General features: G+C 50.3%; 4 protein-coding genes across 10 annotated transcripts; 1 reads left to right on the forward strand and 3 right to left on the reverse strand.

Annotated features, from left to right (window-relative positions):
* Window positions 1–1,306: 1,306 nt before the first annotated feature.
* B4GALT3 (beta-1,4-galactosyltransferase 3) lies at window positions 1,307–7,551 on the forward strand. 6 transcript variants are annotated; one of them, XM_031937413.1, is made up of 8 exons: window positions 1,307–1,406; window positions 2,523–2,597; window positions 2,998–3,271; window positions 3,790–4,025; window positions 4,868–5,058; window positions 5,248–5,370; window positions 6,610–6,714; window positions 6,795–7,059. In XM_031937413.1, the coding sequence occupies exons 3-8, from the start codon at window positions 3,010–3,012 to the stop codon at window positions 7,057–7,059; spliced, it is 1,182 nt and encodes a 393-aa protein (XP_031793273.1). In that variant the 5' UTR covers window positions 1,307–1,406; window positions 2,523–2,597; window positions 2,998–3,009. The 6 variants fall into 6 exon arrangements, with proteins under 6 accessions (XP_031793273.1, XP_031793275.1, XP_031793270.1 ...); XM_031937415.1 differs by having other exon boundaries at window positions 1,308–1,406; window positions 2,453–2,597; window positions 6,795–7,551; XM_031937410.1 differs by having other exon boundaries at window positions 1,308–1,455; window positions 2,453–2,597.
* A 96-nt stretch (window positions 7,552–7,647) lies between these two features.
* On the reverse strand, window positions 7,648–11,697 carry PPOX (protoporphyrinogen oxidase). Its single transcript, XM_031937409.1, has 13 exons — window positions 11,621–11,697; window positions 11,324–11,418; window positions 11,025–11,159; window positions 10,736–10,851; window positions 10,347–10,479; window positions 9,891–10,035; window positions 9,605–9,792; window positions 9,110–9,170; window positions 8,814–8,932; window positions 8,623–8,733; window positions 8,077–8,226; window positions 7,956–7,998; window positions 7,648–7,868 (listed from the first exon to the last, which is right to left on the reverse strand). Exons 2-13 carry the CDS (start codon window positions 11,408–11,410, stop codon window positions 7,726–7,728), a joined length of 1,431 nt encoding a protein of 476 aa, XP_031793269.1. The 5' UTR covers window positions 11,411–11,418; window positions 11,621–11,697; the 3' UTR covers window positions 7,648–7,725.
* A 790-nt stretch (window positions 11,698–12,487) lies between these two features.
* Window positions 12,488–18,934, reverse strand: USP21 (ubiquitin specific peptidase 21). Of its 2 annotated transcripts, XM_031937407.1 has the most exons (14): window positions 18,744–18,934; window positions 17,535–18,149; window positions 16,646–16,705; window positions 16,404–16,527; window positions 15,810–15,921; window positions 15,432–15,587; window positions 15,006–15,035; window positions 14,794–14,858; window positions 14,475–14,578; window positions 14,092–14,178; window positions 13,722–13,800; window positions 13,334–13,441; window positions 13,097–13,211; window positions 12,488–12,851 (listed from the first exon to the last, which is right to left on the reverse strand). In XM_031937407.1, exons 2-14 carry the CDS (start codon window positions 18,126–18,128, stop codon window positions 12,761–12,763), a joined length of 1,725 nt encoding a protein of 574 aa, XP_031793267.1. In that variant the 5' UTR covers window positions 18,129–18,149; window positions 18,744–18,934; the 3' UTR covers window positions 12,488–12,760. The 2 variants fall into 2 exon arrangements, with proteins under 2 accessions (XP_031793267.1, XP_031793268.1); XM_031937408.1 differs by lacking the exon at window positions 15,006–15,035 and having other exon boundaries at window positions 18,744–18,933.
* A 2,392-nt stretch (window positions 18,935–21,326) lies between these two features.
* On the reverse strand, window positions 21,327–26,142 carry UFC1 (ubiquitin-fold modifier conjugating enzyme 1). The gene is made up of 6 exons (XM_003769632.3): window positions 25,673–26,142; window positions 22,871–22,938; window positions 22,561–22,624; window positions 22,257–22,333; window positions 21,951–22,041; window positions 21,327–21,749 (listed from the first exon to the last, which is right to left on the reverse strand). Exons 1-6 carry the CDS (start codon window positions 25,793–25,795, stop codon window positions 21,678–21,680), a joined length of 495 nt encoding a protein of 164 aa, XP_003769680.1. The 5' UTR covers window positions 25,796–26,142; the 3' UTR covers window positions 21,327–21,677.
* Between the last annotated feature and the right edge of the window lie 331 nt (window positions 26,143–26,473).

The following is a 26,473-nucleotide window of genomic DNA, read 5'->3' on the forward strand; positions in this document are numbered from 1 at the left end:
TGAGCAGGACCAGGAGATCATTATATACTTCAACAACAATACTATATGATGACCAGTTCTGATGGACCAGGCCATCCTCAGCAACGAGATCAACCAAATCATTTCCAATGGAGCAGTAATGAACTGAACTAGCTATGCCCAGAGAAAGAACTCTGGGAGATGACTAAAAACCATTACATTGAATTCCCAATCCCTATATTTATGCACACCTGCATTTTTGATTTCCTTCACTAGCTAATTGTACAATATTTCAGAGTCTGATTCTTTTTGTACAGAAAAATAACGGTTTGGTCATGTATATTTATTGTGTATCTAATTTATATTTTAATGTACTTAACATCTACTGGTCATCCTGCCATCTGGGGGGGGGGGAAAATTGGAACAGAAGGTTTTGCAAGGGTCAATGCTGAAAAATTACCCATGCATTTATCTTGTAAATAAAAAGCTATAATAATAATAATTTTAAAAATATATTATTTGAAGAAAAAAAATGCTTGTCAACTTCTTTCAAACGTAGTTTTCTGAATCCACAATTCTGCCAGCGGGTCCACAGACAGAGAATCGGCCCCTCCCGAGAGGAGCTTCTAGAGTTTTCACAAGAAAAGGTGACCTCCAAAACAATCCTTATTTTTGGATTCCCCTATCAAGGAACTTCTAAGGGAGGGACCCACTCACGTGGTTTAAACTAGCAAAACTCGGGCCCAGTCTCTTGGCTCCGCCTCTCCCGAGGCCCTGCTTCCCCTTCCCCCGGAACCCCCCAAGACTCCGCTCCTCCCCTCAGGCCCCGCCCCTCCCGAGGCCCTTATTTCCCTGGCCCCGCCCCTCTTCCAGGCTCCGCCCCCCCGAGGCCCTGTTCTCCCCGGCCCAGCCCCTCTCTCAGGCCCCACCCACCCCCGAGGCCCTGTTCTCCCCGGCCCAGCCCCTCTCTCAGGCCCCACCCCCCCGAGGCCCTGCTCTCCCCGGCCCAGCTTCTCTCCTCAGGCCCCGCCCCCCGAGGCCCTGCTCTCCCCGGCCCAGCTTCTCTCCTCCAGGCCCCGCCCCTCGAGGCCCTGCTCTCCCCGGCCCAGCTTCTCTCCTCAGGCCCCGCCCCCCGAGGCCCCTCTCCCCGGCCCAGCTTCTCTCCTCAGGCCCCGCCCCCCGAGGCCCTGCTCTCCCCGGCCCAGCCCCTCTTCCAGGCTCCGCCCCCCCGAGGCGCTGCTCTCCCCGGCTCAGCCCCTCTCTCAGGCCCCGCCCCCCGAGGCCCTGCTCTCCCCGGCCCAGCCCCTCTTCCAGGCTCCGCCCCGCCCTGCCTCAGGTCCCCGGAAGGCGAGCTCCGCCCCCCACCCCCAGCCCTTTTCCAAGATGGCGGTGGCGGCTCTCTGCTGGCTCTCCGGGCGGCGGTGAAGGGGGATATGAAAGAAGGCCAGGTATCAGGGATTGAAGGCGCCGAAGAAGGAGCCTGGGCCCGAGTTCGAGGTGGGGAGTGGAGGGCGAGGGAACCCCCAGAGTCGGGGGGCGGGGCGGTAAGGAGCTCGGGGTTGGGGGATGGAATGGAAAGAGACGGGGGCGTCTTCGGCTGTTGCCGACCGACGGGGGCCCGCAGGGGTCATTGGGGGAAGCGGAGCGCGCGCGGGGGAGGGCGGCTGCGGGGGGCTCGCGGTCCTCCCCCGACGCCGCCGCTCGCTGGGTCCGCCCCCTCCAGGTGAGCTGGCGCTTTCTTCCGGATGCTGGGGCGCAGGGCTACCCTCCTTCCCCTCCCCCGGACCCTTCCCCCGAGATGGTTCTCCATCCCAGAGCTCCCTGTGGGTCGGGGTAAGCGCCGTCCCCCGCTGCTCCGACGTAGCGGGCTCCCGGGGCTGCCGATCACTCCCTGGCGGCACCCGCCAAGCCGGGAGGGAGAGGGACGGAGGGGGGCTGATGCTGTGCGGCTCCCTCGGCTCTGGTTTGGCCGGGTCCTCGGCCCCCGCCTTCCATTCCAGCTGGGTGCTTTCCCTCAGGACATAAATTCATCCGTCGGGTACCCAGGTCTTCCAAAACTGTCTGCCCTGTGGGAGCTAGGAGAGGAGGGGTCTCTGGGAGCGCCTCTCTGGTGCCGCCTTAAAGGCTGACCCTTGGCTTCTTGGGCAGGAGACATTACACCCCCCCCGGAATTCCTCATCGACCAGACCCTGACCCCTCTCCCCATCCACCTCTCACTCCGTATACCTCCTGGGAAACGGGCTTTACCGTTTTGACTGTTTCCCCAACAGTCTCTTTACCCCCCTACAGAGAATCTTATTTCCTTAATCCAAAAAGAAGCAAAAGGTCTGTGAACTTTGCTTTCCCCACAAGAACTTAAGATCTTAATAATAGTTCACATTTATATATTTTAAATTTCTGCACAACCCTCCGATATAAGATCAATATTTGTATGCTCAGGCTCTTTGCCTGGATTTGAAGTCAGTTCTGACTCCAGGTCCATTGTTCATTTCAGGACACCAAACTGTCTCTCTACAGATGGAGAGAACTTTCCTTTCTCCTCTTTCCAACATTCCCAACTTTAGATGATGTCTCACAGACCCACCCCTCCAGAGCCCCCCGGACCCCCTACTTCCCTCCAAGTCACAGCCTGAGTCCAGGTGAGTCCTTTCCTCTCTAAGGGCACTGACTGACATTCCTAGGAGGGATAGCCCAGGGGAGAATTCCTGGAGTTAAAGATAGGGAATGGAAAGTGTTGGCAGGGGTAGGGTGGAAAGGCTCCACTTGAACAGGAAATAATAGTTTTACGTGGGATGGTTGAAAGTCCGGTTTTGTCCTTCCCTGGGTTTTCCCTTACCACCTTAGCTCCCTTTCTGTTATTCTGCCCACTTCTTTCTGTCTACTATGTCCTCTTGCTTTCTGCCCTGTTGACTGTCCTGAACCTGTTCTCTGCTTCTTGCCTCGTGACCCACCTGGTTTTGCTCAGCTTCTCCTGCCTTGCCTCTCTTGATCTCTTCCAGGATTCTTTGTTTCACTCATCTTTTTTCTGCCCATTTCTAGTTACACTCCAGGATGTTTCGTCGGATTCTAGATCGGCCTTGCACACTGGCCTTGCTTGTGGGCTCCCAGCTGGCTGTCATGATGTACCTGTCCCTTGGTGGTTTCCGTAGCCTTGGTGCCCTGTTTGGTCGAGACCCAGGCCCTACCTTTGATTATTCACGACCCCATGATGTCTATACCAACCTCAGCCGCCTGCCTGGGCCCCCTCCTGTCCCAGGGGCTCCTATGGCTCCAGAAGCTTTGCCCTACTGTCCCGAGCGCTCTCCCTTCCTAGGTGAGCTGAGAGGGAAGAAGGTGAATAATAGGACAGAGGGCATCGGGGGACGGGGAGGAAGCATGTTTGAAAAACATGGATAAATGGATCTGGGGGCATGATGAGGCCTAATGGGAAATCTGAGGATGACATAGAAAGAGAAATAAGAAATTTAGTCTGGGTTAATCTCATCATGATCTATTTCCTTTTTCTTTCTCACTTCTCATCCCCAGCCCTTGAAAGTTTTCCCCTCACAGGTAATTCTGCGTCTGTAGATTTCAGTGTTTGTTCAGTAATGTACCCATCTCCCATACTTGCTCTCACAAGCAGCTATACTTTTGGTCAGAGAAGAGAATCCTCTGAGGAACTCAGTAGTTAGAAGGAACTTCTAGGTTTTAGAGCCAAACTCGGCTTGATGAATGTCTGTCCTGTTTTTAAGATTCTCCAGGTGCCAGGGATTCTAGAATCTTTCTGGAATTTCAGACCCCAAAAAAGATGAGGTGTCGGTGTTCCTAACCTTACTATTTCCTTCTAAACAGTGGGTCCTGTGTCAGTGTCCTTTAGCCCCATTCCATCAATGGCACAGATTTTGGAGAGGAATCCTCGAGTAGAGCTAGGAGGCCGTTACCATCCAAGTGACTGTGAGCCTCGCTCTCGAACCGCCATCATTGTGCCACATCGGGCTAGAGAACCCCATCTCCGGCTGTTACTCTACCACCTTCATCCTTTTCTGCAGCGTCAGCAGCTTGCCTATGGCATCTATGTCATCCACCAGGTACCCTCCCAGATGTTCCATCATACTTGATATAAATGACATTAAATAGGACATCACAGCTTTATTTCTGTTTTGCATTTACTTTTACTTCTGTGTTTATTTGAGAGGCAGTGTCATGTAGTGGATGGAGACCACGCTTTGAATTATACTTCTCTGATTCATCAGTGACTGGGTGACTCTATGAACATCCCTTAAACTCCTTGGGACTCCCAAGAAATTTTCTGATAACTGAATTGTCAAATAGTTATTTCTTTGCATCAGTAGTGTGAGTTCCTACACATTGACACAATACTATTTGTCAATATAGCTAAAGGCAGCTAGGTGGCACATTGGGTAGAGTGCCAGGCCTGAAGTCAGGAAAAACTCATCTCCTTGAGTTCAAGAAGCTGTGTGAACCCGGGGCAAATCACATAACTCTTTTTGCCTCAATTTCCTTATCTGTAAAATGAGCTGAAGAATATGGCAATCTGTCAATAAAAAGTTATAATTTAAAAAAAAGAAAGAAAGAAAGAAAATAGCAAACCATTTCAGTATCATTGCCAGGAAAATCCCAGTTGAGGTCCATAAAGTCAGACCCAACTGAAAAATGACTGAACAATAGCAATGTTGTGGGGTATGCCAGTACTTCTTTTCTTTTACCAAATTGTAGTCTATTGTATACATGGTACTCCTAACTCTACTTTATATTTCATATTAAGGCATTGACATTTAATCAGATAAAACTATGATCCATTTCTCTTATTGCCCTTCTCTGGGTAATTATATCCTTTCATTAACCCTACTTTGTTCTTTTTTCACTCCATCCAAAACCATACCCAATGATGACCTTTCATGTTTCTTAGGCTGGAAATGGAACATTTAACAGGGCAAAGTTGCTGAATGTGGGAGTTCGGGAGGCCCTTCGTGATGAAGAGTGGGACTGTCTCTTTCTGCACGATGTGGATTTGCTACCTGAAAATGATCACAATCTTTATGTCTGTGACCCTGGAGGGCCCAGACATGTTGCTGTTGCCATGAACAAATTTGGATATAGGTTTGTATTTTAATGCTGACTGAGCATTTGGAGGGGGGGGGAGGAGGGGAGGGCTCTAGAAGCAGCAGAGATAGCAGTGCTGTGGTTTGGGATAGAGGCCAAGGTGGGGTGGGGGAGGAAGAAAAAGATTTGTTTGGACAAGGGGATGTTTTCCCTTTGAACTTTCTGAACATGTCTGTTTCTTTCTAGTCTCCCATATCCCCAGTACTTTGGGGGGGTCTCAGCTCTTACTCCAGATCAGTACCTGAAGATGAATGGCTTCCCCAATGAGTATTGGGGTTGGGGCGGAGAAGATGACGATATTGCCACCAGGTTAGATGGACATTTCCCTCTCCCCACCCATCTCATATCTACTTCTCTTAGACCTCCAATCCCTTCCTCACCTCTCTGGCTTGCTTTTTGATCTTTGTATTGGCTTTCTCTCTACTTGCCCTTCCCCCCTTTGTTCCATGACTCTGTCTGGGCTTTTCCCACTGCTACTTTAGCACCTCTTCAGCTCCCAGGGCTGGCTGGCTTTGGGCTTGAGATAGAACCACATTCTTCTAGAGCTGGAAGGGGACCCTCAAGGTCATTTAGGGTAGTCTCCCTGCTTTTTGCTAAGATTACATCCAAAGTCCCTCTTTGTGGAGAACTGGGTAGGATCTGGTCTGTCTGTCCTGTTTTGATCGACATTCTAAAAAGGTTTATTATTTAAATATTTTCAGTTTTTATATTTACAGAGGCTTGTCTCCGATGCTGACTCTTCACCTTTGCTGTCATCTTTTCCCTTCTTAGAGTATTAGTAGATTATGTGCTCCCTGCCCTGGATTCATTTCTCCTCCCTGCTGGCTCTCAGACAATTTACAAAGATGGGAGCAGAACTCTATTTCTGTTTTATTAACCGGTCACCCTTCCTGCTCCCTTGAATTTCTAAGGAGTCCCCTTGTCAGGATAGGCTGCATAACTTAAATCTGTGCTGGAGTTTAGGCCCTGTGACTGATACCTTAATTCTTGGGCTCTTGCCTCTTTTCCTAACATAGGATTCCCAGCTGTCCTTTTTCAGGCATCAAGGGCAGCTCCTGATTTCTGGGAACTTTGAGAAATGAGGACACAAGGTTGAACGATAATAACTTGGTGTCCGAAGGGCTTGTCTCTCCTTTTATTTGACTTCTTAGTCATTCTGAATGCATGATGCTCCGCTCCAGTTTTCTGGTCACAATCACAAGTTAATCTTTTTTAAAAGGAGTGTTCTGTAGTTGTGGCTCATTGTTACAAGCATCCCTTCTCCTCAGCTTGCTTGTCGCTTCCCAGATGTCTCTTTTCCCCATTCCCAGCCCTATACAGAACAGCTGAGGCAGGACAGAGCACTGGGCCTGAGGTCAGCAAGACTCCTTCTTGAGCTCACACCTGGCCTCAGACACCAGCTGTGGGACCCTGGGCAGGCCACATCACCCTGCTTGCCTCAGTTTCCTGCAAGAAAACCACTAGTGGGGTCAGTGCATTGACTGAATCAGGGCTTGCCCAGTGTAGGTGGTTGGCCCTGCACCTTCCTAAGCTCCCTTCTCCCTCAAGGGTTCGCCTTGCTGGAATGAAGATCTCCCGGCCACCTATGTCGGTGGGACACTATAAGATGGTGAAGCACCGCGGGGACAAGGGCAATGAAGAGAATCCCCACAGGTAGGCCTGGAGGGCTTGAGAAGCTGGCAGATGCCCAGGTGGTACTTCTCCTGCCTCAGCTCTTCACTTGTGACCCTCAGGTTTGACCTCTTGATCCGGACGCAGCGTTCATGGACACAGGACGGGATGAACTCGCTTACCTACCGATTGCTGGCTCGAGAGCTGGGCCCGCTTTATACCAATATCACAGCAGACATTGGGGTTGATCCTCGGGGCCCCCGACCACCCTCGGGGCCCAGATACCCACCTGGCTCGTCTCAGGCCTTTCGACAAGAAATGCTACAACGCCGGCCCCCAGCACGGCCCGGTCCTCTGCCTGCTGCCAACCACACTGGTTCCCACTGACAACCCCTCTTCTCATTTGAGCTTAGAGGGAACTGTCCTCTCCTGGTCCCCTTTCACTGCTGCCTAAGGGGGTTGCCTCTGCTGTGCTGGAGCTGGGCTCCTGCGGCCCTGGAGGGCCTTCTTTCTGAATCTCCCTAGATAGGGCACCTGACTGTGATTCACGGACGGTATTACACATAATGCTGACTCTCCACCTCTGTGGGAGTACCCTGCCACTAGGGTAGGAGTAGGTTTGGACCCTAGGGTTCTCCTACTCCCTCCGCCCCCCCATCCCCAAAAGAGGGCTCAGGTATGACCCTCCTCCCTGGGCCCCTGTGAATATTTATTTTATTTATGGCCCCTGGGGGAATGTGTCAGTTGGGAAGGGTATGACCCTTCCCTTTCGGGATTCTCTTCTGGGATTTCTCTCTCCCTACCAGATCTGTCTGGGAACCCTGGGATTTTTATATATTTTCTAATAAAGGACTCTGTTGTGTCTCTCTTTTGCTCCTATCTTTTCTGACTCATTTACGTGAGTTTTGGAACTGTCTGAAAGGTCTGGCCTCTCTTTGGCAGGGACAAGAAGCTTATTGAAAAAACAAGCCACTACTTTCCAATTAGAGCAATTTTATTATTCTTGACAGCAGCCCCTGGCCTGCAGGGATAAGAAAAAAAAAAGGTTCTGGGTCAAAGGTCAGGAATAGCATTCAAGACTTGAGCTGCTGCCCGACGCCCACTCTCAATGCAGTCATTGACAGAAACACCTTCATAAGATGCTCCAGCTAGAGTCAGAGGCAGCTGATGTTTGGCCAGAAATTGGGCAGCTGCCTCTGGAAAAAAACAAAATATAGGCGAACATTTTAATTTTTACTTTCTGACACTTCTTTATCACTGGGTTTTCCCGCCCCTCAACTCACCTAGTCTCTGCCAGTGGCCCAAAGTATATTGAGGAATACAGCTCTGAGGATAGAAGATCAAGTGGTCAGGGGTGATTTCCTAGCCTCCTCCTGTTTGTCCCTCTACCCCAACTTAAGTTACCTTATGTAGGCTGACCAGACTTTGAGTTGGAGGCTTTTTTAGCCCCAACTGTGTGGCAACTGCTTTCTGGGCTTGTTGCTGGAATAGTTCCTGAGATAGCTTCTGCCCTCCACTCTCCAGGGCCTGTAGCCAAGCTCCCCCCAACATCACCTAGGCATCAAAAATAACATGAGTAGCTTCCCCCACCTCCTTGCACCCCAGATCTTGAATCTCAAAAGAAATATCAAGTCATCTGGCTTATGATTTCTTGGGATTTTTTTTTGGTTTTTAAAAAAATCATTCTTTATAGAAGTCAAGCCAAAACTGAATTACCAACTGTAAGTAGAAGGGTTGGGGACTAGTTCAGGTCTTCTACTTCCTGTTTGTTTTTTGGGTTTTTTTGGCAAAGCAATTGGGGTTAAGTGACTTGCTCAGGGTCACACAGGAAGTAACAAGTGTCCAGATTTGAATCTAGTCCTGATTCCATGGCTGGTACTTTATCCACTGCACCTTTCAACAGCCCCCTCAGGTAGTCTTTAAAGAACCCCAGTAAGGACACTTTCTCACCGTTACTCTAAGACTGCCAGGACTCCCGTCCTGTTCAGGGAAGGCAACAGAATCGTATACAACTCCCAGGACACCAGGGTCTTCAGAAGATGGCACTAGGTGTCCAAACCCCTGGGGAAGGGACAAGTGTGTCAGTGTTGTAGAAAACATGCCCATGTTTTCTTATTCCAAAGTCCCCCATTTCCTTTTACCTGGACAGGCAGATGAACCCCCTGATATTGCAAATTCACCACAGCCACAGATACAGCATAAATAGGGTCCAGGCTCTGGGCCAGAGGGGCCGCCTCAGAGGGAAGCAGCTCACTTAGCACTGGAGGAAGAGAGACACATGGTCATTTGGCACCTTCTAGGGAAGGCCTCCTAGTCCCTGCAGGAAAAGATTGGAGAAGTGATAGTAAAGGCTTAATCCTCAATCCCACCCCGAGAGAGAGTATGGAAAAAGCTGCTCCACCCCCACCCAAGGGGGACCACCCTCTCACCCTACTACCTGCAGCAGGGACGGCACTAATGATGTGATCAGCCTCCAGGCTGCTGTCCTCCAGAGATACCTGAGAGACAGAGATGGGGAAACAGATGGAAGCAAATCAGAGGTATAACTCAAAACTGGGGGGGAAGGTGTGCTAAAAAAGGCCTGTATTCTACAGCAGTAGTAGTACCCTTCCTAAACATCTTTCCTCACAAATGTCATGTTCTAATGTTCAGTCATCCCTGCATATTGCAAAGAGGATGGATGCCCCTTACTGAAAGTCCTGGTGGAAACTGGAGTTCCTGATGTTCTCACAAGCACCCCTTTTATTCTAGAGAGTGTTAAGCAGTCAACAGCTATTTACAGTTTAAAGATCAGAGAACAGAGAAAAAAGTTAGTAGGGACAAACAGTATTCTTTGTCCTACTATTCAGCTCCCTAAAAAAAGATAGACCCTCATGAGAAATCACCAGCCACACAGCCTTGAGGGGTAGGTTATCTCCAGAATTATTTATACCTGCCATCGACCTGACTGGAAGTTGAGTCCACAAACTGCCTGACCCTTTAGAACGTCGACTCCTTGATGACTCAGATGGGTGCCCAAGGCCTGGGGCAGTGTCTCCAGCCCTCCCCGAAGAGACCACTGGCTCCAACGCTCAGCTCTGGCCTGATTAATCAGAGGTGAATCTAGTAGGGGGCTCTGCCCTGGAGGAATTAGGGAATATATCAGTTTTTCTTAGCTGCCCCCTTTAGCTGCTGGCTTTCATATACACTAACCATCCCTTCCTGTTGCATCTCTTCACCTGAACCCCGTAGCAACCCCAGCAAAACAGATCGATGAGTCCGTTCAGCCTTAAAGAGACTGGGGAAACAGGAGCGGATACTGAGAACTCTACTGTCTCCTGCAAATACTCCTCGACATAGACTGTCCATGGCGATAGAAGCCACCTTCAGAAAAAAGAAAGGAATGGAAAAGGCTTCAGGTCTTTGATTTTTCCAGGGCTTTGCATCCTAGCTTTCCCTTAATGACAGCTTATTTCCCTAACAGGAGAAGGACTGAGAAAAAAGGCTCGCCTTCAGTTGTAGGTTTTGATTCCCCATGAGAAATGTATGCAGTAAAAATGAGGTAGGGTGGGAAGAGGGTAAATATTCCCAAAGGATATGGTTGGGGGACTTGAGAGTCAGATTGAGCATGGGTGTCCTGGGATCAGGTTTTATTGCAGAAAGGAGAATTTAAGAGAGTTCTGTAGTGGAATCACCTCAGGTCCCAGGCGCCTCTCTGCAAAACTGTGCACAGTCTCATCAGGTTCCATACCCCTAGGAGTAGTCAGCTCCCGAAGCCCAGCCCAGAACAGGGGCTTGGTGAAAGGGGGGGCTGGAAGGAACAGTCCCCTGTTTTCCAAGAGAGGAAAAAGTCCACGATGAGGAAGGATCGGCTGGAAAGGATCCTCCAACCCAGAGTATTATATCTACATCACAGGATTTGTCATATCAGGATAACTAATATAAGAGAAATCAAAGGATTTAAAGCTAAAGAAGAATCCTTGAAATGAAAGATGGGGGGAGAGGGAAAAGGGAGGAAAAAAGGACAAAAAGTTTCCCAGTAGAACAGCTAGGATTAAGGTATTTAAGGTAAAGTAAAACCTACCTGAGGCCAGTAGGCAGGGGGTGCAAGGTTCCCCCCACATACAGGAATCGATTTTGAGCGGCAGGATGGTTCCCGGGAACTGGCAAAATTGCAGAATCCAAACCAAGCTCAGAGACCTGCCCTTAAACAAACCCCCCACCATCAGGAAAAACAAAAATTAAAGGAAGCGGCTGGGCGGGGAGGACCGGGTGGGATCGGGCCGTCTGAAGGGGGGGGGGGGGGTCCTGGCTTCACCCCCCCAGGAAAAGCGTCCTCCCTCTCCCAGTGTTCCAGGCGGCCTCCGACTGACCATGAGCAAGGTCCTGGCTCCTAGCTCTCCGGCAGGACGGATTCCTCGGGGTCCGAGCTCAAACACAGCTCCATCCTCCCCCCTAACAGACCGGATCCAGCCTCCGAGGCGCTGGCTGGCTTCGATGAGGATCACCTGGGGGAGAGGGCCGAGGGAAGCCACGAGGCACGGGCGGCCCGCCTCGGAAGGCAAGACTCATGGCGGCCAAAGGTGGGATTCACGGGCGGGGGGCACAGGCTTGCGCCGCTCCCAGGAACAGGCGGGGGTTGGGGTTAAGCGCGCCGGGGCCAGGCACTAACCTTCGGAGGCTGCGGGGCCCGGATCAGGTAGTAGCAGGCGGCCAAGCCGCTGATGCCGCCGCCCAGCACGGCCACGGTCCGGGGCATTCTGGAGCCTGCGAGAAGGGAGAGGACAGGCGGCCGCTGCGGAAAGGGCTTCGCGGCTCCCGGCCCCGAAGCAACCCGGCACGTGGGCGGCGGGCAGCAGGGGGACTCTCGGGCCCGCAGCAAACGTCCGATCCTTCACCGCCCCGCCCCCCCCTCCCCTCGCCGGCCGGAGCAGCCTCTGCACCCCCGGGAGCAGCCCTCAGCACCCACCGAAAGGACCCGGGAGGCCAAACGAGCGAGGGCGAGGGGGGCTGGCGGAGTGGGGGGTGCGGGGCCCCGCCCCCAGCCGCTGCACCGCGGAGCAGATAAGGGCCGCGCCTCGCGCTATCTGACCCAGCAGGGCCCAGAGAAGAGGACAGGCCGGAGCGCTAGGCCCCAGGAAGGCGGGCCCCGAGCCCCTCCCATGGCCGAGAAGCCTCCGCCACTGTCACGGCCTCCTTCCCCCCGGGCCTGGGCAGCCTTTTCCGGCCAGCTCTCCCCTTACTCTCCGGAGGCTCGCCCCAGCCCGCGAGACTTTCCCGGGTTCCGATTGGCGGGGCCCGAAACCCCTCTGTAGGCTGTACCAATGAAAAACGCGAAGTCTCCGGACTTCTCCCACGGGGGCGGGGCCAACGCCGGCAGCTTTTTATTAAGCCATGCGCCACCCTGGGGCTGCAGGTCAGGAAAGCCGGCGGGAGAGGCAGGGTCTCCCAAGCTCGGCGAGAGCGTGGGGCCGGCACGGACCCCGGGGACAGAGCGCGAGGCGGAGGAGCAGGGCCCGCCCGAGGCCGGGACCGTGGGGAAAGGGCTCCATAAACAGCGGGCTGATGTTAGCAACAGGCCGGGCCTGCGGGAACCGAGCGCTCCCGGCAACGCCGCAGCTGTTTGTCAACACGGAGGGGCAAACCGGGCCCCCAGGCTTGGAGGAGATGCGCGCCGGTCCCGAGGCTGGGCTCAGACCCTCCCCCCTCCTGCCCCCAGCGGCTCCGCGGGCCTCCTGGCGGCCACACGTGAAGGACAAGCCTCCCACTCCCAGGGCTGCCGGAATCTAGAATTCCGGCCCTTTCCCCGAAGTCTAGACCATAAAGAAACACTTTCTTTTTTTCCTATTAAATTTATTCACAAAAAGTGAGACTGTAGCGGGAATGGGGGCTGTACACGGGCAAAAGGTAGGGCAGCTCTGTACACGGGTCTGGGAGGCCGGGAAGCCTCCAGGTGTTAAGGGGTTTTCTGTTTTAATAAAAAAAATACAGGGGAGACAGCCCCTCCCAGATTAAAAAGACACAAAAATAGACGTCTCTGAGGTAAATGGGAGGCCTGGGATTTATGGGCATCAAGAGGGCTTCACAGGTCCCGGGACTTGGAGGGGTATCACAGGCACCTTGCCGGCTCCTGCATCAACTGGTAGAACAGCACGTAGCCCTCACTGGAGGCCACCTGGTTCTCACTGACAGGGGAGACACTGCAGAATGGGGGGGGGGGGGCTGTGTAGTGACCATAATGGAGAGGGGAGGTGGTTGGTGATTCAATTGCTGCGAAGGATCCAGTTCCTCAGGGGCCGGGTGAGGGCAGAATTCCAGCCACCTAAAACCCATAGCCCCCTCCCTCTCCCTCCCTTCCTCATACTGGCTCCCATACTGGGCTTGAGCCTCACAAACGTGCTGGGAAATTCTGGGGACAAGAGTTAAAGAAGGGAGTTGTCCTCACCGAGAGTCATTGTAGACATGCCAACCAGTCTGGCCCCGACATAGGGCTGTGTAGTGACCATAATGGACACTGCCCGAGTGGTTGCAAAGGGCATACAGCTGGTACACAGGGCTCCCTGTGGAGTTAAAGCTATTTAAGTCCTTTCCCCTGGGCAACAACAAAGTCCCCCTGGTATTCCTCCTCCCTCCCAAGTAACTTCTCTCTCTACCTCCTAGGGAGCCACCCAACTAGACTTACCAGCTTTATCACTGGCAAAGTCACCTAGGCTCAGTCGCTGTAGGGGAAAGTCAACACCAACAGAACTTTTTTTAATAGAGCCTCGAGATGCAGAAAATCGATTCAGGTCTAGGTACCATGTTAAGGAACATGGAATGAGGAGAAACAGGTGGGTGGTTTGCAGACTAACACTACTGAATTCGCCATAGAGTCCCCGGTGGGTTATCATGCACTACCCCCATCCCCTAGAAAACTAATCCTACTTTACACCCTACTTCTTGTAGAGCAATCCCTCCAACCTCAGAGTTCTGAAAGGACCCAAGCAGAAAATGTCTACAGGAACAGTAACAAATGAGTAGTGAGAGGGGGTTAGGAGAGAAATGCAGAGGCCATTCCAAAGGCAGGATACGAAGGACAAGGATCCGGGGGAATCTCTGCACAGTTAGCTTTTTGGTGCTTCGTGTTCTCTGACGACATCTGTCACACACCTGCACATTGGAAATGAAATTAACATGTTCCACATCCTGAACATGCTACTCATCTCTATTTTAAGACTGAATTGCCCTCCATTCACTTGGTATCTTATGATCTGAACCTCATGTCCATCTGAAGAGGGCCATTTATGATATATACCCTCTCTCCTGCCAGGAATCCCCAGCAACTAATGAAGCATCTCTCAACTTCCCTTTTACAAAGTAAAGTAAAGCTTAAGTATTCTATCCTATGGATCTATCTTCTCTCCCATATAGATCCTATGGATCTATATATCTGCTACATACCGGGGCATTCTCTGACTCCAATTCTTCCTCCTTGGTAAAAAGGCTGAAACAATCTCGAAGAGACACCTTCCCCCCAGCAAATCCTTTCTGGAGTACAAAGAGAAATGGTGACCACATTATCTCAATTTGATTCCCTCCAATCCAGGATACACATCACCTTCAGGTACCCACCCCAAGGGAGCCAACCACCCTCATTCCCAAACCTAGAGGAGTAAGTTTAGTTAAGATCCATGTACACATAGTTAAAGGTGCTACAAATGTAAAGACAAATAAATGCTTACTCATCATTAACACAGCTGATTAAAAAAATAATTTCAAAATGGGCTCCCCAAATGAGCTCCCCAACTCATTAGCTAAACCCTAAAATCTCCCTAAACTCTCACCTTAGGGATAGGCAAAGACAGATCACAAAAAACCTCAAAGGTTGTGGAGCGATACCCACAGGCCTGGCACTTGAGACAACTTTTTAACTGGCCAACGAATAGGTCTAAAAAACAAAAGGCATCAGGGAGATAAATTTTACCTCTGAAGCTCTGTCCCACTGGTACAAAATGTCCCATCCCCATTTCTATTTCTAGCATTTACTCCCTAGTTTTTCATACTGCCCATCTTTTCCTCCCTGTATTGTATATTTCAGTCCTCCCGGGCCCACTTCCCCCTTTTCCACCTCATTATGTTTCCCCATTCATGATGGCTTCATACCCACGATTTTGCTGTCTTCTCGATCCAAGTACCGTTTCCACATTAGATTGGCTCGCTCATCATCACTGTCACAAATCAGGGAAAGCAGCTCTTAGGCCCCAGGAAAACTGAGTCCCAGCCTTAGGCTGCCCTCTCTCTCACTAGAGCAGGCCCCACTCTTAACTGCCCCCTTGTGAGCCTTGTGCTCTTTTCTCCCTCCTTACTTCACTAACCTTGTAGGAGGTAAGGGCATTACGGAACGTCTCATAGGTCAAGGAAGATGAAACAAAGATAAAGACATGAACACACAAAGAGAGAGAGAGAAGGCTTTGCTTCTGTTTCTCAGTTTTTCTACCCACTTCTCAATGTTTGGGAGTCTTGAGTATTCTCCTGCCCCTTCTACCAGGTTACAGGCTTCAGCCAGGACAACTTCCCATCTCCCCTCAATTCCTTTATGTAACACTCACCTCCCCACTTCATCCTTAACTTCTTCCCAAATCACCCCAGTATGCCTGCCTCCTCCCCACCTCAATAAAGTACCATTTCTAATCCTACATTTGCAAGCCTACTGAGCTTATATTCAAAAAACTTGGGTATATTAATAAATTTATAAGGAAGGAAGGGGGGAATCAGGGTGAGAAAAAAGGTTCTCCCCTTACCTCAGCTCAGGCTCTTCAAGGAGAGCCCCCCCTCGTCGGGGTAGAGAGGGGGCTGGAGTATCAGCCAAGATGGGTGGGGCACGGCGACCCCTCCGGTTGATCTCTAGATGTAGCCGCTCCATGAGGAGCTTCAGGAACTCCTGGGCATCCTGCTGGCTATAGCCAAACAGTGACTGGTGGACACTGACTAGATTTCCCATTCCCGTTCCCCTTTCCCAAACAGTACCCACACAGATAAGGATTATCTATACTTTTATGAGTGACATATTAAGAATCCTCCTACCTTACCTCTATTTAGGGTTGCCCTGCCTTGTCCCACCCTTAAACCCTCACCAACCTGGCCAGAGGAAGAAGTTCTTCTTCCTACCAGACCCCCACCTGTATCCGGAGAAGGAAGGGACATATTTCTGGAAGACAGTGCGGAAACGTGTAGGGTTCACAGCTTCACAGGAGTCAGGGTGCCACAGAGCTCCCAGCACATCTGCAAAGGCTATTATAGGATGATGGACAAAGGTGAAGCATTGAAGAGGAAGATGGAAAAGGGGAAGTGGAGAGTTGTTTCTTTGGGACCAGTTGGGCTTTATGATGAAGGCAGATACATAGATTTGCTGGTGGAGGTGACAGTGGTATCTAGGGTAGTTTTCAAAAGTTGGAAAATTTGTGGAATGAGCAAAGGGACCACTGCTGATTCAGCCACTTACTAGCTAGGTAATCTTGGGAAAGTCATTTAATCTCTTTGAGCCTCAGTTTCCTCACCTGTAACATGGGAATAATACCTGCTCTATCTACCTCAAAGGAATATTGTGAGGATTGAGATAAGACCGTAATTCCAAAAACTGTTAAGCATCCATCACATGAATACAATATACTAATATTGTATATATAATATAATAATATGCTAATGTAAAATATATCACTCCATGATATTGATTAGAAAAATAATGAAGCTATGGGGAATGAATGTTCTCCTACCTTCAGTAAGTTCTTGGTGGGCCCGACCCCCACCAGGCACCTCTTGCCGAAAGTCTCTCCGAAGACAAAAGTCCCGAAGAGGCCGTGTGCTACTCAGACACTGTAATACGGCATTCAGGAAACACTGTAGAACACAGCAGGTCCTCCAGTCAGGCCCATCTTCAGAAAGGACAAGCCTCATCTCATCAGTTTTGTCACTTTCCTCCCCTTTTTCTTGTTGCCAAAGATTGAGGGACACTCACCGTATTACCCAAGTTCCGGAGACCAACGTGGCCAGACCCCAAGAGCAGTGTGTGATGAGCCTAGAAAAAGCGCACAATTGCTAGACACCACCACAAAAACCCCAACCCATGTCTTCTCTTTCCTTTCTTCTTTTTTTTTTTTTTAAATGTCTTTCCTTTCAAGAGAGCTGACTCTATGACTTCTTTTCCCATCCTCTGACTTGTACCACTCCACAGAGCCCTTTGGTGCCCTACCTCATTGGCTATGAGTAGTATGCCCAGAACAGCCGTATGCATCACTGACTCTGCCATTGCTGTCCCGCCTCCTAGCCCGTTCCAGTTCTGCCCGGCCAGTCTGCGTTGCAGCTCCCGGGGTAGTTCCCCTAGCACTGGCATGACTCCCCAGTTGCCCCCTGCCTCCACCCTCCTGCTCCGGTGACCCACTCCTGCCCCCGTGGCAGACTCCCTTGCTGACCCCAACTATGCTTAGTTCAGCTAACACAGCAAGAGCTTACTCAGCTATCCCAAGCTCCCTCAGATATTCCTAGCCCCACCTTAGCCCCAGAGATTAATTAGCCACAAGCCAAGAGATGGGAGGGGGTAGAAAGGGGAGGTCATTAGGGAATGAAGGGCATAGGGACTTAAGAATTCCAAATAGCGAAGCTGAATCCCCAGAGACTGATGCATGACCATATGACAGAAGCTTCTGAAGGGCCTCAGGTATCCCAGAAAAGGATATCCAGAGCCCAGAAAGGGGAAGGGAGAGAGGAGGGTTATACTGCTTAGCAATGCCTGCACAGAGACTGAAGAGAGATGAAAGGGCAGGGAGGGGATTGAGGAAGCGGCAAGAACAGGGAACCCAGGGGAGCCAGAAGCCAGGGGGATGGGGAGCCTGGAGAAGAGTCCTCACCATCTTGTCATCGGGGTGGACAGACTCCAGGGGCCGGGCAGACGTGAGAAAGGGGCCATGGGTGGGAGGGGGCTCTGACTGAATGGTTATCAGGGTAGGGGGCCCAGCGAAGCCACCCAGTCTGCGGAGAGAGGTGCTGCGCCTCAGCACCGGGGGCTCAGGCCGGAGAGTCAGGCGGCTCAGGGCGGCCCCGAGCTCCCCACAGCCTCGATGTCCGCCTAAGGCCCCTACTGGCCGCAAGTCCCCGCTGCTCACGGACTTGGAGCGGGCCAGGTTAGTGCGGGTGGGCAGGGGCAGCGCCACAGCGGGAGGTGGGGAGCCGGGCAGGGGCACTCCGTGGTCAGCCCGGAGAGGGCCCCTGGGGCGAGGAGCCGAGCTTCTCCCCCGTCCCAGCTCCAGCTTCTTGAACCTTTCCTCAGGGGGTCCGGGCCGAGGGGGCAGTGGCCTTAGCATGGGGTTAGGCGCAGGCACTGGGCTTCGGCGCTCCTTGCTCCTGGCCCGGGAGCCGATGGGTAGCTTGGCTCCCACCCGGGGCTGGACACCGATGGGCTGTTCACGGGCCCGGCCCAGTCGGTGCTCCGAGGCCTGGGGCATAGTGGAGACCCGGGGCAGGCCCTGGGAGGAGAGGAAAGGGTCAACGCCAGAACTCCTCGGGGAGTGATGCCCATCCACGTTTGGGCTGCCCTCTGCGAGGCCGGACTGACGGCCGGGCATCCTTGCTCCAGCCCTAGCTTTTCAGCCCCTTCCCCACCCGCATGCTAGCGGGCAGACTGGCTTAAGCGCGTGGGGGCTGCACAGCCGCCGGCCCCGGGCGTGCCGGGGACTCGCCCCTCATGCAGGGCCCCTGCAAAGGGAGCAGAGGCTACCACAGCCCGGGGGAGGCCCGGGAGAGGCCCGGGAGCCCGCCCTACGCCCAGCCCCAGCCCTCGGACTGACGGCCCGGGCGTCAGGCCGGCCAGAGCCCCCTCCCCGCGGAGCGCACCCCTTCCCCCCACCAGGTGCCTCGGCCCCGGGCCGCCGCGGACAGGCCACCGGCCATCCTCCCACTTCAGCGGCGGCGTCCCGCCCCCAACCCAGCCACGACCAGCGCGGCCCTCCCCCGACGCCGCTGGCACACACACTCGCGCCCCCAGACCCCGGCGGCGCTCCAGCGCCGGGAAGGCAGCATCGCCCCCCACCTCCCATCCCTCGCGGCGCCTCAGCCTGTACCTGTCCCCAGCGAGGCGGCAGGAGGCCAGGCGGGCCCGGGCCCCAGTTCAGGGCCACCCCCTCCTGCCCCAGAGAACCCCCCCCGTGGGCACGGCTGCTGGCCCTGCCGCCGCCGAGGCCGCTCCAGCCGCAGGCGCCACCGCCATCTTTGTTCCTCCCGCCCGGCGCCCGGGCCCGAGCTTCACCGGGAACAAGGGCGCCTGCGCAGCGCAGCATTCGCTCGGACCGCCTCCTTCGTGGCGCTGGCGTCGTCCCGCCCCTTGCGTCCCGCGGTGGGTGCCATGGAAACGCAGCCAACTGTAGTAGCTCAGCCCAGAGCCCGCCGTCTCCAGGGCCTTGACCGGTTTTCTCCCACGTCACTCTACTGGCCACGGGGCCCAGGTTCTCTGACGGAGAACTACAGAATCCCAAGCCCGGGTTGGGGGAGCTGTCAATCACTAGGAGAAGCAGTCAATCCTATAGCGCATTGGATCACTCACTCTGAAGTTCCCACCGGTAGGCAAAATCCTGCATCCACCAGGATGCAGCAATGAAAAATGACCAAGCAACTAATATCTTGTCGAGGGTGGGAAATCCAAGGACGGGAGTGACTGGGAAATGCAAAGTAGGATCGAATGGCAGCAGAAGAGAGGTTCGGAGTGTTTTAGATCAATTATTATTGCTTTCTTTCTAATGACAGTGTCCAGTCTTGAACCCAGACCCCTAGGACCCTCCCCTGTAACATAGGCCTGTGTAGATATCCAGAACAAAGTAGTATTTTGACTATTAAGTATATTCCTGCTTCATTCAGCATCCATCATCTCTGAGAAGGGGGAAGAGGGAGTCAGAATTAAATGTCTTTCATGGTCTAGAAGGCCATTCCCAGGGGTTTGGATAATTTGCATTACTTCATCCACACCTTCCCAAGTGTCATCATTTTCTTCAGCCTTTACCTGATAGACATTTGCTTTGCCTCCAATTTTTCAAAGCCTTTATAAATGTTTTTTATCCATATAGGATTTTTCCATTAGTCTTTGGTCTCCTTAGGGTACATATGCCTAAGGAATGAGATGGCTGGGCCAAGAGTATTTATAAACACTCTAGTTATTTTTTTTTAATACTTTCAAATTATTTTTTAGAATTGTTGGATAAAACGGGGTACTGAAATGTATCTTCACAGCAACAACTAAATTTACCATTTTCACAACCTGTCATCTTTGTCAATATGATGGATAGGAGGTGAAATTGGAATTTCTCTTCAGTTAGGGATTTGGAACACTATCAAATGGTTGTTGATGGTTTGCATTGCTCCTGCCTGTCCATTCTGAGTAACTGAAAAATTAATGGAGGTTCCAGAGAGGAAAATAAAATATGCCACCCTCTCACCACAGAAAAGCAGGGGGACTACTAGAACATGATGTACATTATCAGCTTCAATCATGTTTTTGCTTAAGCATTTTTCTAAAAGAAAGTTTGAGTTACAGGAAAGGGATGAAATATTGTGGTATAAAAACAAAGGCATCAATAAAATGTCTTTTAACTGCTTATTCATGTTCTTTTGACTATTTGGAACAGCCTCATACATTTATACATCTCTAGCTCTTCAGATATAACCTTAATCAGAGATATTTGAGCTTCCCCTCCCCCCCTTTTTTTATAATGACACTGATTTTGTTCATACAAAGCTTTTTAGTTTTATATGATTTCCACAACAATGTGATGCTTTGAGCTAGGGACATGAGGGAAGGCTTTGTAAGACAATGGCACCCGAGATGAGCCTTGACTTTATTTTTCTCAAGTAACAGAAACCTATCTCCTTTCTCTCTTCTTCTCTTTCCACACTGAGGAATAATCAAGAAAAACAAATTCTACCATTTGCTACATTCAAAAAAAGTTTCAATCTGTAGTCTAAGCATATAACCTCTTTATCAAGGGGTAAATAGCATAATTCGTCACTGATGCATCCTCTGGTTGGTCATTGTATTGATCAGAGTTCTTAAGTCTTTCAAAGTTGTATTTAGAATATTGTTGTTCGTGTTCTGTTAACCATCAGTTCAATCATATTTTCAGTTTCTCTGAAACCATCCCCTTTATATAACACAATATTATAACATTACATTCATATACCAAATGTCAAGCCATTTCCCAGTTGATGATGGTCATTCTCTAGTTGTTTGCCACCACAAAAAATAAACTATATTTTTGTGGGTTTTGGTACTTTTTCTTTGTCATATATTGACTTTTGAGGTTTCTCTACAAAGATTCTACAGAAGGACTTTAACAGGGAAAGGAGTGAATTTTAGACAAGGGGGAAGGCTTTCACACATGTGGAGGCAGAATGATCCTGATCAGTTAATAGTCTATTTTACCTGGAATGCAGAATATAAGGGGGAAATTATTAACATAAGGGGGGGGGGGGAGTATTAAGACTAAAGTAGTTTTAGAGAATGAACAATCTTAAATGCTAGGCTGAAAAATTTATATTTTATCCTCTAGGTCAGAGGCAGCCATTGCACCTTGCCCACTTCATGTCCACTCCCAGTTGCTGACACTTCTTCCCTCAGCCCTCCCTCTTCCTCAAGCAAAAATGAATAAGACACAGGAGCCAGGGGAAGCAGCTTTTATTTAAGGAGGACACAGCTATTGCCTCCAACAGAAGGGATGACACAAATTTTCATGTTGCATCCCTCTCAGGATGCTCACATCTTTCCAAGTAGTGGGAAAATGATGAAATCATGGTCCCAATGTCTGCCTGCTGCTCTCAGCCCTGTCTCCAAACAAGGCCAGACTATGAGTCCCAGCACACTTATTTGTAGCAATTCAATCCCAGAGGCCCACTCACTGCAACTTCATGGCAAAAGGCAGAGCAAGGGCCATTTTATCAGCTGGGTGGATGAACATGATGGTGGCTGAAGGAGGCAGGAGCCAAATATATCAGAAATTCAAGCAGAGGCATTACTTCTCTTTGTGGTGGATCACCCCTTTCTGAATCAGGTCTGGGATCTCTACTGCCAGCCAAGGTCCCAACTACAGAGTAAAGAATTCATAGAAATTTTACTACATATTTTGATCCCATTAGAAATTCTGATCATGAGCGATTCCTTGGAGGAATGTATTCCTTTAACTCTCAGCTATTTTCCTTACACCATCTCCGTTCTTTCCCAGGACACCTATTTATATACATAGTATCTACAAATAGAGACCACCACATACCACCACCACACTTACCCCCAGAGCCATGAGATGAGCCAGTCCAAACTTTGGCACATTCCTAGCCCACAAGGGTTTGAAGTGTTCTGTTAGACATATTTTGCCACCCCTGAGGGAGAGATGAGGAAAGTGAGAAAACCTAAAACTCCCAAATTACAAGGTAAAATAGCAACAGGAAAGGAAATGGAGAGAATGTTCCTCCTTTGCCTAGTAAATCAAGCCAAGATAAAGGCCAATCAATTTTCCTCATCCCATCCTTGGCAAAATGTAAGTTAAAGAACTTCCCTTTTCCCAAAAATTTCCCATTTCCAAATCAGTTCCAACCTATACATCTTTGCCGTCTTTCCATCCAGTTCAGGGACAGCAATCTCTGGCGCAGTAGAGGGATATGTAATCGGGATCTAGAAAAATAAGAGTTATAACCTTTTCCAAACAGAGTTCTATAACCCTGGCTATGGAGGTAGGTTATTGGTTAGCAATGCTTGCCCCCAAAGTATCTTTATCTCCTCAAATCCAAATTTCATCCCTTCAGTTCTCATAAACCTCCTTAACCCAAGAGGCTAATTTGCATATTGAGGGTTCCCCTAATTTTCCCCCACCACCATATTTTCTATCCCACCATACTCACATCAAATTCGAGGTCAAACTCATACTTAAGTAGATCATGGATGTACCAGCATTTTCCAAACCATCTGAAATAAATTCCAAGATTTCGGACCTATTTCTGTTCCACTCTTTTCTACCCATCCCACACAGATTCTTTAGCTTGGGCTATAGGCCTGAAAAGACCATTGTGGGGTAAGAATTGGGAGAAAATAGAAACCTGGGAGGAAGGAGAAGAGGGAAAACAGTCCTCCATGTGAGATCTGGGGTGCCAGACCCATAATACTGCCCACTCAAGAACCCTTACCCCACCCATCTGCAAAGGCCATGCCTACCGTGTTCCTTCCTTGTTGGACTCCAGTCGAAACCAGTCATTGTCAGCATTCTTGTTATTCTCCACATACTAAAGGTACAGAGGGATTATAGGATCAGAGACTTAAAAGCTGGAAAGCATTTCAAAGGCCATCTAGCCCAGCCCATATTCAGTTGGAATGTTTAAAAAATTACTAACAAGTAGTCAAAAAGTATTCATTAGAAAACACTGAGGCAGCTCGGAGGAAAGAGAATTCTCTTCTTGCCATGGAGAAATATGACTATACAGTCACTTAGAATAACCTAATAATTCCTCTGGCCTTGACTTGAATCACCTTTGACCATGCCAAAGGCTGAGATCTCAGACAGATGTAAGTTGACTTCCCATCAAACGGAGCAGATGACTGGGGATCTTTAACATGATTTCTACTCGATTTTGGTGCAAGTCCTGGTTCTATTCACTAGCTTATCTGACCATGGATGAATCTTCTGCCTACAAGACTCCACATTTGTACAATGGAGATGATAATATTTTTAACATTTTGTTTTGAGGAATAAATGAGAAAATGTCCAAGAAGTACTAAAAATATGGGTTATTCTCTCCCTTGCTCTGTATACTTGAAGAACAAGGGACGAGGTTTTTTCCTTTAAAGAAACCAAAAGACCAAGTGACATGGTCAGACCTGCACTTAAGGAAGATCAATTTGAGAGCTGAATATAGGAGTAACAGAAGTACACAGAGACCTGTGGCAATCTGATCCACTATCAAACTACTGCAAAATTAAGGCTCTAAAAGGACACATGTCTAGGAATGTAGCAGAGGCTAGAAAACCAGGTTTCCTGATTTCCAGTTTAAGGATCTATACACAAGAGAGTATTTACACAGATAAACAATTACAAGATAATTTGAGGAGGAAACACCACTAACCAGAGACCTGGAGTAAGAAAGGACACCTAAGTCTTTAAAGAAGCTAGGGAATCTAAGTGAGGGTGAAGGAGGAGACTTCCAGGAATGAGGAAAGTCTGTGCAAAGAGTCAAACAATTTGGCTAAAACATAATACTGAGGTGGCCCAAGGGATAGCGGGACTGAGCCTGGAGTCAGGAAGACATATATAACTGGGACATGTCCCTTAACACACCACCAGCTACTTGTTTTACTAGAGAAGGGCCTAGCTTTCATTTATTTCAATAGAGACTCCTCAACTGCAGAAACATTAAGACAGGAATAGTGCCTTTCTCCTGGAGTTATTGGGAATTATTTATATATAGCGATAAAAATAGTTATTTCTAAAGTGCTTAATAGACCTGAAACATAGTAGGTGCTATATAAGGTGCTGTTATATCTTTATGTAAATATATAAACAAAATCATTATATCACAGATATTTTAAAAAACAATATTTTGATCATTAATATTGTTCATCACTATAGTGTGAATGGAATAACAAGAAAGGGCCTTTGGACAGCCAGCCTTGAGAACTCTATTACATCTCAGAGCAATAGTCCCTGAAGAGAATGAGGAGAGAGATGGCTTAGCTGAATATGCCTTTTAGGCTGGCTATTGTAATGCCGGAGAAACTGAGGCAGGAGAGATTAGAGAGTTTTCAGCATTTTATTAATTGGAGAGTATAATTGACTGGACAGGACTCTCATCTCAAATTATCCAGTCAGATAGAGATAAAGATATACTGGGACCAAGGAAACCATGTTGGTCCCAGGGCTGTCATCTCAAAGAATCCAGGAATCAATAGGAGCTGCCCAATTCAAATACTCTTTAGAAACAAAGAACCAAGCTTCTGTCAGGATGGGGGGGAGACCGTAAATCCTAAAAGCCCAGAGACAGGATGTCTGAGTACCCAGAGAAAAAGATGTCAGTGAGGTATCTTGGAATATTTTAGAGGGATATTGTAAATTCTTGAGAACAGGGGAGGGTCTTGCTAGCAATTTATAACCTTAGAGTAAACGGTTCCCAATCTTAATGGACCAGAGTGGGTTTTTACGACTAAGGGGATCTGACAGAACAGTTAAGGAAACTGAGACAAAGGAAACTAGTTCAGGGAAACCAAGTCAGAACAGTTAAAGAGAACTGAGGCACAACATTATCTGTGTGGAAACTAGAAGGACGTTGGAATAGTCCAGGCAAGAGAGCTGTGAATCCAGAGAAATGGGAGCAGGCTGAGGCTCTGTGTGCACAACTAGCAAGCCGGAGAACGGGGGAAGAAAGAGTCCGTCTGTGGAGCTGGTGGGCAACGCCCTGCACAGACACAGGGGAGTCCGCTCAGGAGTGGGAAAGACGAGCTGTTTCGGGCAAGCCCAAGGCCTTCCCGGCGGTCGGCCAGGTGTGGAGCTGATCATCGGGCCACGGAAGGAGCGCTGGGCGGCCGCCCATCGGTCATCTCCCCGCAGCCTCCACTCCCTCCCGGCGCGCCCCGCCCGGGGCTGCTGCGCTCCCCGGACGCTACTCAGGGCTTCAGCCAGAGAAAACCGGGGAAACGCAGGCCGGGGAGCCCCGAGGAGGGCGGAGGCTTTATCTGCGGCCCTCGGCACACGCCTGGTAGGAGGGACACGTCACGTTCCGGCCGGGGCCCGCTAACGCTGAGCCTATGCGCGCGACCCCCCGGGTTCACAAGACCAGTGGCTCGGAAGGTCGTCGCTTTCTCTTCCACGCTTCCAATCTCCCCCAAACAACAGCATCTTAGGGTCCTGGGGAAGAGGGGAACCCCAAAAGAGACAACCGGAAGCAGCTTCCGTCCGGAGTCTCTTCCCGCAGAACCTATTCCTCCTTCTCCCTACCCCAACCCACCGACTGAGGAATCGTTACCAACCCGGATAAGAGCCTGATATTCCTCTTTGAGTCGCTGCACCCACAGCTCGCGATCCCGGGGCCCGGCGTTCGTTTTCAGGACCGGGATCTCGGAAACAACACGCCGGGTGGCCTCGTCCGCCATCTTGGACCAGGGCACACGGCGACCCGGAAGTATTCTCCCGTTTGGTCGTCTTCATCTTTACTATGGGAAGTTAGGGCGCCATGGGGCAATGAGATACCCGTTCGAATTCATAAGTCCTTTGTCTATCTGTACGTGCGTATTTGGTCCTTTAACCGTGAATGAAACTAGAAAGATGAAAAAGCTATTTTCACGGCGGCTTGTCCTTGTGGTCGACAAAAATAACACACGATTTCCGCTCATGCTCAGTGATTTCCTCCCAGAAACCTTGCCAGATGCCAAGAATAAACGCGGCAGCCTCGTGGCAATTCTGTCTCCTAACTGTCTCATCTACCCATTCTGTGTAAATGCCCCCGATTCTCTTGCATCCAATTCCTTCGGGATTCATCATAGAGAAAATTTATGGAGCGCCTCCCCCACCCTCTAAATCGTAAAACGTACCACCCTGGCTCCTTGCCCAGATTGAGCATGCGCGATCCGAAAATCGCCCCTCCTCCTGAGGATGGGGCGGAGCCAGAGCCAAATCAACCAATCAAATTAATTGAGCGCTTGCCCTGATGAAGGCAGTGGGGGGAGTCTCTGCACCCAAACAAGTACACGTTGGCCCTTTAATGGATTTGTCAAGTCAGCAAGTAGGTATCCAAGCCCAGCTTGTGTCTAACACGGTGCTAAGTACTTTGA

Source organism: Sarcophilus harrisii, chromosome 4, assembly GCF_902635505.1.
Source record: "Sarcophilus harrisii chromosome 4, mSarHar1.11, whole genome shotgun sequence".
NCBI classification, from domain to species: domain Eukaryota; kingdom Metazoa; phylum Chordata; class Mammalia; order Dasyuromorphia; family Dasyuridae; genus Sarcophilus; species Sarcophilus harrisii.

Bases quoted from the DNA above. Each gene is read 5' to 3' on its own strand.
- B4GALT3 (XM_031937413.1), top strand. From the start codon at position 3,010: ATGTTTCGTCGGATTCTAGATCGGCCTTGCACACTGGCCTTGCTTGTG. The intron at 4,026-4,867 runs GTACCCTCCCAG...CATGTTTCTTAG, and splicing joins GCATCTATGTCATCCACCAG to GCTGGAAATGGAACATTTAA. The intron at 5,059-5,247 runs GTTTGTATTTTA...GTTTCTTTCTAG, and splicing joins ATGAACAAATTTGGATATAG to TCTCCCATATCCCCAGTACT.
- PPOX (XM_031937409.1), bottom strand. From the start codon at position 11,410: ATGCCCCGGACCGTGGCCGTGCTGGGCGGCGGCATCAGCGGCTTGGCC. The intron at 11,160-11,323 runs GTTAGTGCCTGG...CCTCTCCCCCAG, and splicing joins GGGCCCCGCAGCCTCCGAAG to GTGATCCTCATCGAAGCCAG. The intron at 10,852-11,024 runs GTCAGTCGGAGG...GTTTAAGGGCAG, and splicing joins GAGCCAGGACCTTGCTCATG to GTCTCTGAGCTTGGTTTGGA.
- USP21 (XM_031937407.1), bottom strand. From the start codon at position 18,128: ATGCCCCAGGCCTCGGAGCACCGACTGGGCCGGGCCCGTGAACAGCCC. The intron at 16,528-16,645 runs GTGAGTGTCCCT...TGTGTTCTACAG, and splicing joins TCCGGAACTTGGGTAATACG to TGTTTCCTGAATGCCGTATT. The intron at 13,212-13,333 runs GTAAGTCTAGTT...TTAACTCCACAG, and splicing joins CTTTGCCAGTGATAAAGCTG to GGAGCCCTGTGTACCAGCTG.
- UFC1 (XM_003769632.3), bottom strand. From the start codon at position 25,795: ATGGCGGACGAGGCCACCCGGCGTGTTGTTTCCGAGATCCCGGTCCTG. The intron at 22,042-22,256 runs GTTGGAACTGAT...TCTCTCCCTCAG, and splicing joins AAGACGGCAAAGATGTATAG to GGGTGGCAAAATATGTCTAA. The intron at 21,750-21,950 runs GTAAGTGTGGTG...TTTACTCTGTAG, and splicing joins CTCATCTCATGGCTCTGGGG to TTGGGACCTTGGCTGGCAGT.